Genomic DNA, 10,428 nt, shown 5'->3' on the forward strand with positions numbered 1-10,428 from the left:
CGGCAGGCTAGGAAGGTGCGCGTGGTCGACCATCAATTGATGTAGCTAGTAGTGAGCGATGGTGGTGGTGAGGTGAGTGCAAGGAAGGACTCGAAGGCTGCCTTGTGCGCGAGCTGAGGTGAGCGAGGGAGAGAGGTCGGGCGGGAAATTTACCGGACTCTCAGACGACGAAATGCAACACCAGCGCTTGCCTGATCAGAAAGTAGGTACTCGATGCAACCGCGTTCGTACCGGTCGCTGATAGGGAGGGTAGATTGTTAGAGGTTTGAGCATTGAGCATTGAGCAAGAGTGTGCCTTGGGGCTTTGGTAGTGGCTGGCATCAACACACAGCTGGATCTGCAGTTGTGTGGCCGATGGATTTCCTACTCGCCGCTGCCCCATGGTCGGTGGGTCGGTGTGCCTTATATCAGCCACAGCCGGCCTGGCGCCCCCCTGTTCCGGGTGCTCGGGTGAGCCCGGTCACAACGGGAAAGCCGTGGGGAAGATCGCAAGGCTAGCCAATTTAGATGAAGCGTGCCTAAAGAGAGATTCGTAACTTGACATCCATGCATTGATATTGTTGCAGCCCGAAGTCGGTCGTGGGCGCGTAAGAACACAACGACGGTGGTGTTGGAAAGGAGGACGAAGTTAGTTAAAAGAGCAAGCCTGCTGTTCAGCTTAGAATTCACGACGGAGGAATCATGAGAACCCTGGCTTTTCGCGCTAATGATGGACGAAGGTTAGGTAGCTTTCTTCTACGATTGTCAAGGAACGTGTAGATACGTTATCCCTGGAAGACGGCTATGAGCAGTTCAGTGGCGTCAGTTTGTGTGAACACCCATATGAGTATTCGCACGCAGCCTTCAGGCACAACATGTCAGACGTCATAGAGTCAGTAAGGCAAGAAGATTCGTCAACCTCTGCATGTTACGGCAATCTCGTCATATCTGTTGTACGGAATATAAAGGGCCATTGAACTCTATCATACGTTCGCGCACTCTGCTTTTGGTCTTCATTAAGACCATGATGCCGGGACAGCCACTGCGGGATGTGAAACTCTGTTCCGACAGCTGGCGCGGCCTACCCTAGGCAACCGCTTTCGACCACCACTGCGAGGGTAGGTCCATGCAGTCGTTTTCGTACATGCCAAGATATTCCCCTCGGCCTCGGAGGATGTCCTCACATTCGTTCGCGTCTCCGAGGCGCGCTACGGATGATGTTGTCGACCCGTAAGAGCAGCTGTTCCAAGGGTCAGTACGTTGACCAAAGGTAACACAGTGAGAGGGGGCTTACTTCTGCCGCTTCCGAAGCCGAAGACACCACGGCGCGCTTCAGCTTGTAGCTCTCTATTACACCGAGTTCCCTCATGTCGGCGATACCACCGCCTGGCGTCATCAGATCCAACCCAGAGCTCGTCATGCCAGAATAGACTGCCTTTCGCAACCTCGCCACCAGATCACTTGAATCAAACCCAGCGTTATCTGCTAGAATGGTAGGTAATTGCCGCAGTGCTTTCGCGAAAGCGTCAACCGCCAGCGCTTTCTTGCCTGCTACGTTCTGTGATGCCTGGTCGACAGCCTTGGCCATCAGCATCTCTGCGCAGCCGCCACCGAGCGTCGTCTTCGGCTCCTTGACGGTCTGGGAAAGCACGGCGAGGGCATCATGCAGAGACCTCTCCGCCTCGTCCAGGAGCTGCTCTGTCGCGCCACGCAACACAACTGTACACGCCTTGCCAGCTGCAACGCCGGAGAATCTGATGAGCGTGTCTTCGCCGATGATGACCTCTTCAATCAGGTCGCAGTGGCCGAGCTTGACGCTTTCGGGGTGATCGAAGGTTGATGTGATCTCGCCGCCCGTAACGAGCGCTAATCGCTCAACGCCGTCGAAATCCGCGTGCTCGATGGAGCAGATTCCCGCGTCGGCGAACAGCTGCTCGGGCCAGTTGTAGATGAGCTGTCGGTTGACGAAGCAATTGATGCCGTGCGCCTTGATTCGCTCCACCTTGGCCTTCATCTTCTCCCGCTCTGCCTTTTCCAGCTCTGCTAGCTTGCCCGTCGAATCGACCTTAACCCGCGCACCAAAGATCTTGATCTTGTCTGTGTCCATCGCCGTGTTAGCAATAAGAATCTTCGCGTTCTCTATCCGCTTCGGCTGGTTGACGCCGAACTTCTTGTCGAGGATAAAGCCCTCGTCTAGATACGAGTCCCTCAGCTTTCCGCCTGCTTTCTTGATGATCTGGATGTGCGTCAAGTCTGTCGAGCCCTGCATCCTTAGCACAGCATCAACTGCCAGATTCGCAAAGTAGTCGCGATCTTGACTCAGCACCTTCGAGCTCAGTGTCGTCCGCGCAATCGCTGTGAGATCTTCCCGGAACGCCTTCTTATCGCTGCTGTGGTCCACGGCCGACTTTTCTAGAGTTTGTAGTGCCGCCCGGCTTGCTATTCGGTAGCCCTCGATGATCGTCTGAGGGTGTATCTTCTGGTCTACCAGCTTTTCGGCTTCCCGCAGTAACTCTGCTGCCAGGACTGCGACTGATGTAGTTCCGTCTCCAACCTCGTCGTCCTGCACTTTCGAGATGTTGACCAGGACTTTTGCGGCAGCGTTGTCGAGAGCGATAGATTTTAGGATAGTTGCACCGTCGTTTGTGACCATGATCTCGCCGGTTGACCTGGTTGTAGGCCGTCAGCCAAGACTGCGGTTTCAATAGGTGCAAACGTACGCAGATTGTAATATCTTGTCCATGCCCTTCGGTCCCAGCGTGCTCTTCACCAAGTCTCCCACAGCTATAGCGCCTACGAAAGCTGATAGACGCGCATTCTCACCCTTCTCCTCCGTCACGTCGTCGGCGAAGATCTGGGTTGGGTTGTTGTAGGACTATCAAAGATTAGTAGTGACTCCAGGCGATGACGAAGCAACGTTACCATCTTCAGTATCTCTTGATTTTGTGATCGTTCTTGGAGAAGGCAGAAACCACAGCGAGCACGTTCGTCGTGTTCTGGAGACGCGACTTTTTTGGCGGACTTTGCCGTGATGCCAAGACATACCTTTCGAGAGCTTCAATGCCGAACGGCAGAGCTGGCCTTGCAACCACATCCTGGAGATTGATACAGCTGTCTATCACACTACTCGGGGCCTCCATAGAGCAACTGCATCAAACTTTCTGTCACCACGCCGCGAACACGAACTAAGCCTCGAAAGCCCACCCTTAATCCCACCACGCTCGCTCGCTGAGCTCCTCCGCGATGCCTAAGAGACCAGCCGAGGAGCCGCTAGAGGACTTCGTCGCAGCTGACTCACCGGCCTCGAAGCGCGCGCGCGTTGAAGATGTACCAGATGAGCCGCAGAAGAATGGCGTCCCTACAGCAAACGGGCACCTCATGACCCCTCGATCACAGGAGGAAGACCAAATCGACACCCTCGGCGCGGCAGAGCAAAGGCACGAGGAACTCGAAGAGGCGGCTGCGACACCATACGCAGATGTCGATGGAGACGACGACGAACCTGCGATCGCCGCGCCGAGCAGGCAGGCGGCGCCTACGGAAGGATACTCCGACCTCTATCTCGATACCATAGACCGCAAGGTGTTGGACTTTGACTTCGAGAAGCTCTGCTCCGTGACCCTCTCAAACATCAACGTCTACGCCTGTCTGGTGTGCGGGAAATATTACCAAGGCCGCGGGCCCAAATCGCAGGCCTACTTCCACGCGCTCGAAGAAAACCACCACGTCTACGTAAATATGGAAACTAAGAAAGTCTACGTCCTCCCCGAGGGCTATGAAGTCAAATCCGCCTCCCTGGACGACATCAAATTCGTCGTAGACCCGCGTCTCTCCAAAGACGAAGTCATGAAGCTTGACCGAGAACAAAGAACATGCTGGGACCTCCTCGGACGAAAATACATCCCCGGCTTCGTCGGCATGAACAACATCAAAGCCAACGACTACTTCAACGTCGTCTGCCATGCCCTCGCGCACGTCCCGCCTCTGCGCAACTTCTTCATGCTGGAAGACCTCTCCACCCGCCCGCAACTCGCCCAACGCTTCTCCATCCTCGTGCGCAAGATCTGGAACCCGCGCGCATTCAAATCCCACGTCTCGCCTCACGAGCTCCTCCAAGAGATCGCACTCCTCTCCTCAAAACGCTTCACCCTGACCACGCAATCTGACCCCGTAGACTTCCTCTCCTGGTTCCTCAACCACCTGCACCTATCCCTCGGCGGCTCGCGAACCAAACCCGGGAGCAGCATAATCCAGCGCGTCTTCCAAGGCGCCCTAAAAATCGAATCCCAGCTCATCACCGCGCGCGCCGACGCGGGCGACCGGCTGCGCTTCGAAGACGCCGCCGTCCAAACCGAAATCAGCCGGTACCTGATCCTCACCCTCGACCTACCCCCCCGGCCCGTCTTCAAGGACGAGGCAGACCAGAACATCATCCCGCAGGTGCCTTTGCGCGAAATACTCGAGAAATACGACGGCGTGAAAGCGCAGGAGCGGCTGAACAAGCGCCAGCGCTACCGCCTCCTGCACCCGCTCCCGCCCTACCTCCTCTTCCACATCAAGCGCTTCAGCAAGAACAAGTTCGTCTCCGAGCGCAACCCCACGATCGTGACCTTCAACACCCAGGGGCTGGACATGGCGCCCTTCGTGGAGCCGAATCCCAGCTTGCATGCGACGGGGGAGCCCATCATCTATGACCTGGTGGCGAATATCACGCATGAGGCCGTGCGGAGCAGGGACGATAGCGTCGAGGGCGAGGCGGAGAGGAAGGTTTGGAGGGTCCAGCTTAGGGATAAAGCGAGGGATGAGTGGGTCGAGGTGCAGGATCTTTTCGTGGAAAAGATTCTTGCGGAGACGCTCTATACGAAGGAGAGTTATGTGCAGGTTTGGGAGAGGCGGAGGGGGCCTGCGAAAAGCAAGGGGAAGGGTAAGGGGAAGGTATAATGGGGGTACACCGCTATTAAGCTTATCGGAGCGTTACCAACCTTGCCACGAGGCGCGTCATTCTTCGGGTGCAGTGTTTGTCTTTGTAGTGTTGCAAATCCAGCGGCAATGGTGTATTACCAACACGCATAAGCCTTTACTCCAAACCTCACCGTTTTAACCTCAACACATCCCATTCAGTTTGAACACCAACTCTGTGGCAGGGCTATGTCAACCCTCCCGCGCCCGAAATCCAAACATCTTTCATCAATCTCGCCCGATTCTCCAGGGTTTTCCGACTGCCGTCTTGTCTTTTTTTACTACGCGAAAGGGCTAACTGGCGTTGAAATACTTCAAACACCAACGGCTTCTGGCGGATTCATGATTTTCACTCATCACAAAAAGCGCCCACCAGAGGAAAGTGACCAGCAATAGATTATCCTTTCCGAGTTCGTTAACATCTATAAAAACCCCAGCATCACCTCGCAAATCCCGGCCCACCACCAATCCTGTCCCTACTCTCCCGCCCAAACCCCGCATCCTCCATAAGCCGACTGAACGTCGTGTTCCCCGTCATCGGCCTCTCCCCTCTTCCTCCCTCTCCAATCGGCGGCGGCGCCTGCAAAAAGCTCAGCCCAGGCATCAACACGTCGATCGTCTCCGTACTCCCCGTCTTCGGCCGCTCATCCGACAGCACGCTGCGGCTGCGCATCTGCCGCGTCGGCGTGCGATATGGATCCCGCGCGGGATTCGCAGCGCGGCGGGCGTCGGGCGCTGAGGACGGGAAGGACGTCATTTGCTGCGCCTGCGCAGGGTGCGGCGACTTTGGCGCGAAGAGCGAGCGGATTTTCGGCGTCCTGGGGCGGGAGGGGAGGCGAGAGAGCCGTCCTCCCTTTACGAGGCCGATCACCGGGACACCTGGCGAGGGGACCACGGTCGGCGTGCTGCGCGCGGAGGTGTAGTATCTTCCGCCTCCGTGGGCGTTTTCTGGCGTCGCGAGCGGGCGGTTGCTGTCGCTGCTGCCGCCGCTGCCGTTCCGGCTGTGCCTCTGGCTGGCACTGGTGCTGTTCTGACGGCGCAGAAAATCGGTGCGCGCGCTCATGGCGGGGTTGTAGATCGGGTCGCTCACGGTGCGGGAGACGGGGCCGAAGTCGCCGGAGTAGCGCGCCTTTTTGGCTCTACGGCGTTGGAGGAGGAAAAAGATGGCGAGGGTTAGGATGATGCCGAGGGCGAGGCCGGGGAAGAGGCCGGCTAGGACGGCTTTCGCGGGGAAAGAGGAGGCGGGCGGCGAGGATGTCGCTGGAATGGTTGAGATGGCGGCACCGGTTTGCGCGGAGGTGGGGACGGCGAGCGAGACGGTCGTGCTGGGGCTGCCGGGTGTGGGAGCGGTGGTGAGCATCTTGCACATGCCATCTTCGCACGCGAAGCCAAACGGGCAGCACGCGTCGCCGCATTTCGGGAGTGATCCGTCGAGCTCAGTGGTATGAATTGGATTCGTTGGATGGAGCGTTGCGTTCTGCTGTTGGAGATCGCAGTTTATGGGCCGGATAAAGCCACAGTTGGCGCCGCGTGGACAGCATATTACGGATGTCTCCGTGCTGTTGAGCTTGGTACATGTCGAAGAGCTCGGACAGCAGAAGTCGGATGGAAGGTCTCCACTACATTGTGAGAGAGACGCATCCCCGCCGCAAGTGCCTTCCTGTCGGCGCAGCAGGCCAACAGCTTGAGCGGCTTCAAGAGCGGTGGCCAGCGCTGCGGAAGCGGAGACTCTGCTTGAGATGAGGCAGACCAGAGAGAGCTTGTGCAGTGTCGAAGGACCCATATTCAGGTGGATTCAGCCAAATTGAGTAAAAGACGGACCAGCAGCGTCAACTGCAATAGTGGAAGACTGTTTGACAGACGAGATAGAGGCAGATAATGGGAATCGGCTTATTGATGGAGCGAGATTTGACCTGGAAATGAAGGAAACAACTGTGGCAGCGGCTCGAGACGAATATAGAGCCTTCTGCCGCCGCATGACGTGCGCTTTCGATGTTTCGGCACTCACATCGCTCTGTCGTCTCCGAGGCTCAGCGGTCTCATCTACGCGCTGATGGTAGGCCTCTCGACGTGGCCACTGGACGCTGCCGCCCACCACTTCCTACCTGACGAGGTAGCAGCATACTATGACTGTTGGTACCCTGTGGCTATGCAAAGTAGACATGTCGAGTGGATGAAACAGAAGAGCTGCCTCAGACGTCGACCAAGGTCGGAGATGGTTGGTCGTGCTTCGTTCGCGGGTCTTCTCCTTGGCGCCGCCGTTTCGCGCCGACGCCGACGACAACGCCGAAAATATCTGGGCCGCCGTGGACTGGAGCTCCCATACAACCCAGAGATGATATTACAACGGCTCTCGAGGCAGCAGAATGCCCTACGGACGGCTGTCTCATCCTCAGTAAGGCGCTGTTTGATCTCAATCCTGGGCTCATGGCTAACCGGCACTCCCCTGCAGCGATGCATTGCACCGTCCTCCGCGTCACCACCCCAGCGCCGATGGAAACATCACGTACCCACTCTAACAAACGCGGAGCAACACGACTTTGTGAGAAATGGCGTGCCAGGGCTCCTCTCGCCTGATGCCTACGGCTACGCATGGACACAATATCAGCAGATGATGGTGGACAAGCTGAACTCGTTGACACAGGGTGCGGATTATCCATCCCTGGAACTCTGTGGATTCAGCTATGCTTCGACCGAGCATCTGTGGACCTAGCGAGCATATACTAAGACCATGTGGCGCGGACAGGCACGCCCGAGTACAACGCTCAAACCAAGGCCCTCGTCGTCTCCTCCGCGCGAGACCCGAACCAAGCTTCCCTCTTCAACCATGCCTCCGCAGCATTCAACAACCACTTCTTCTTCAAGGGGCTCGTACGTCTCTAATCCATCCTCCCGCTTCCTCTTCTGCTCCAGCTAGCCCCAGCTAACCCTTCACCCCCAGGCCATCGACAAAACTCCCATCCCCACCACCCTCCAATCCCACCTAATCCAATCCTTCTCCTCCCTCGAAACCCTCCGCAAAGAATTCATCGCCACCGCAGCCTCCATGTTCGGTCCTGGCTTCGTCTGGCTCGTGCGGCGCAGACACCGCGTATCCGCCGAGCAGTTCCAGATCCTCGTGACCTACCTGGCCGGCTCCCCTTTGCCGGGCGCACACTGGCGGCAGCAATCCCTCGACATGAACACGCAGTCCCCGCAGAGCTTGGGCGGGCTCTCCGCCCCCTCCAACCTGCCATCCCAGCTGACGACGGTGCAGAACAGTGTCGGCAGCATGGGGCAGTACAGCGCGCAGGGGCAGGCGCAGAAGCTGACGCCGCCGGGGGGCGCGGATGTGATTCCGGTGCTGTGCGTCAATACGTGGGAGCATGTTTGGTTGCGGGACTGGGGGATGGGCGGGAAGGAGATGTATTTGAATCGCTGGTGGGATCGCATCGATTGGAGCGTTGCGAGTGATTTGGCGGAGTGGGAGAGTGGCGGCAGGAACTATGAGGGGAGGAATCATTATATTTCGGGGCGGGGGCAGGGGCAGAGGCAGAGGTGGTGAGGGGGTGGTGTGTAGGGTGTGGCATAGGGCTGTCGAGGAAACTTGTAAGGGGTGTATTATTTTGGTTGCATGGCTGGCTGGTGTATACAATGTATTCTCGCTTCTCTGGAGCATCTGGTGTTTGTACAAGCGTAGTGCCGGTGAAGGAGTGTGGAATGTCCAGTACATAGAGAGCAAGTAGTTCAGTACCATCTCTGTCTGCCTCGTAAAAAGAATCGGTAAGAGATTGTGAGTGGAGTGGCAGGTAATACTTCTAGTCTTGAAGGCAAGTTGCTCTAAAAAAGACAAGGAAGGTCTACATCATCTATCGCCCGAGCCTAAGACTTCAGCGGCTCAATCCCCCTTTCCTTCAGCTTCTCCTTGACAGTCTCATAAATCTCCTCCGGACTTTTGACCGCCTTGATCTCCACGACCCTGTCCTCCTTGGCAAAGTAATCCACAACCGGCATGCTCGTCTCAACAAACGTCTTGAACCGCTTCTTGATGCTCTCGGCATTATCATCCGACCTGCCACTCGTCTTGCCCCTATTCAGCAGCCGCTCCTGCATCACCTCCTCCGGGCAGTCGAAGAACAGCGTGAACTTGGACTTGCACACCGCCTCCTCGAACTTGAGCGCCTGGTCCATTTTGCGTGGGAAGCCTGTCTTCAGTCAGCCCACGTCCCCTCCGTCGCCCCCTCCATAAGTTATCCAAGCGAACGCAGCAGAAGCAAAAGCAAACCCCACCATCAATCAAAAACATACGCTTCCCCTCCTCGTCGATCGCAGCCCTCATGGCGTTCTCGAGCAACTGCACCGTCACCTCCATCGGCACGATCTGGCCCTCCTTGATGTAGCTCTTGATGAGCTCGCCGAACTCGCTGCCGGGCCTGTCCTGCTCCTCTCTCAACAGATCTCCCGCGCTCAGGTGCTTGAACCCATAATCCCGCACCAGCTTCTCACACTGCGTGCCCTTTCCCGAGCCCGGGCCGCCGAGCACGTAGATCACCGTCGCCTCCTCGGGCGAGAAGATGGGGCTTGAGCGGTCCGGGGCGGGAAGCTTCGAAAGCTCCTTAGGTGCGTCTATTGCCGGCATCGTGGCGGTACTATGGTACTGCGTATGTGTCTTATTGTAGGATGAGAGGAGATCGGGAGCTAGGGCGGGCTAGCTGTTTTATTTCTTGCGCGAGACGGGCCCGACGGCTGTCTGTGTCTGCTGCGGGGACCCCTGGCCCTGGCGCTGCTTGACGATGCGCGTGAAGAGGAAGGTGCCGGTCGCGAAGATGGCGACGAAGGGCCAGATGCGGAGCGGTGAGGTCGAGCCGCGAGGTTTAGGTATTGGTGGTTGCAGTTCGCCTTTTGCGGGACCTTGGGTGCGAAGAAACTGGGTTGTTGTGTAGGACCTGCTGGCTGGGGGATTACGGAAACGAAGTAGGGGGAAGGAAGAGGTGGTGCTGCGTGGGAGGGGACGCGGGAGACGAGATAGTGCCATGATGGTGGGGAGGATTTGCTTTGCTGCATGACGGTGCTCTGGAAGGGGAAGGCGGGCGTGAACCCTTGATTGGCGGAGATATAGAGGTTCCGGTAGGGGGGTTCTTTGACCTCACGTCTTCTTCGTGCTGAGAACGACAATCTCAGAACGTATATTAAAAACAATCGCTTCTGCGTGTTGTGTCCAGATGGTCTCTTGTGGCTTGACCTATCTAAAACGCGTAGGGCTTGCAGAAGATTGTCTTGTATACTCAATCCAAAAGCAGCGTATTGACTGCGAAGATACTTTACAATCGAGTGGACATGTATACGGGTAACAGGAAACTTCTTGAGCTTTGTAGCTGTATAGCATTTTAGAAACTATATAAAAGGCTGATTTTATATACTTGCAGAACTATTGATGAACCGCTCTCGAAAAGACATACCGCGATCCAACCTAAACGATTCAGGGACCTATGCAGAAGAGACTGGGCCGAG

General features: G+C 56.8%; 6 protein-coding genes across 6 annotated transcripts; 2 read left to right on the forward strand and 4 right to left on the reverse strand.

Annotated features, from left to right (window-relative positions):
* Nucleotides 1-1,159: 1,159 nt before the first annotated feature.
* W97_05939 (T-complex protein 1 subunit beta) lies at nt 1,160-2,904 on the reverse strand (the record flags this gene model as incomplete). Its single annotated transcript, XM_007783820.1, has 4 exons — nt 1,160-1,219; nt 1,274-2,648; nt 2,700-2,854; nt 2,902-2,904. The coding sequence occupies 4 exons, from the start codon at nt 2,902-2,904 to the stop codon at nt 1,160-1,162; spliced, it is 1,593 nt and encodes a 530-aa protein (XP_007782010.1).
* Nucleotides 2,905-3,222: 318 nt separating this feature from the next.
* W97_05940 (ubiquitin thiolesterase) lies at nt 3,223-4,920 on the forward strand (the record flags this gene model as incomplete). Its single annotated transcript, XM_007783821.1, has 1 exon — nt 3,223-4,920. The coding sequence occupies one exon, from the start codon at nt 3,223-3,225 to the stop codon at nt 4,918-4,920; it is 1,698 nt and encodes a 565-aa protein (XP_007782011.1).
* Nucleotides 4,921-5,377: 457 nt separating this feature from the next.
* W97_05941 (uncharacterized protein) lies at nt 5,378-6,721 on the reverse strand (the record flags this gene model as incomplete). The annotated part of the gene is made up of 1 exon (XM_007783822.1): nt 5,378-6,721. One exon carries the CDS (start codon nt 6,719-6,721, stop codon nt 5,378-5,380), a length of 1,344 nt encoding a protein of 447 aa, XP_007782012.1.
* A 552-nt stretch (nt 6,722-7,273) lies between these two features.
* On the forward strand, nt 7,274-8,482 carry W97_05942 (uncharacterized protein; the record flags this gene model as incomplete). Its single annotated transcript, XM_007783823.1, has 4 exons — nt 7,274-7,333; nt 7,391-7,610; nt 7,685-7,809; nt 7,880-8,482. 4 exons carry the CDS (start codon nt 7,274-7,276, stop codon nt 8,480-8,482), a joined length of 1,008 nt encoding a protein of 335 aa, XP_007782013.1.
* A 317-nt stretch (nt 8,483-8,799) lies between these two features.
* On the reverse strand, nt 8,800-9,556 carry W97_05943 (cytidylate kinase; the record flags this gene model as incomplete). The annotated part of the gene is made up of 2 exons (XM_007783824.1): nt 8,800-9,122; nt 9,226-9,556. The coding sequence occupies 2 exons, from the start codon at nt 9,554-9,556 to the stop codon at nt 8,800-8,802; spliced, it is 654 nt and encodes a 217-aa protein (XP_007782014.1).
* A 78-nt stretch (nt 9,557-9,634) lies between these two features.
* Nucleotides 9,635-9,952, reverse strand: W97_05944 (uncharacterized protein; the record flags this gene model as incomplete). Its single annotated transcript, XM_007783825.1, has 1 exon — nt 9,635-9,952. One exon carries the CDS (start codon nt 9,950-9,952, stop codon nt 9,635-9,637), a length of 318 nt encoding a protein of 105 aa, XP_007782015.1.
* Between the last annotated feature and the right edge of the window lie 476 nt (nt 9,953-10,428).

The sequence above is a fragment of the Coniosporium apollinis genome, assembly GCF_000281105.1.
Source record: "Coniosporium apollinis CBS 100218 chromosome Unknown supercont1.29, whole genome shotgun sequence".
NCBI classification, from domain to species: domain Eukaryota; kingdom Fungi; phylum Ascomycota; class Dothideomycetes; genus Coniosporium; species Coniosporium apollinis.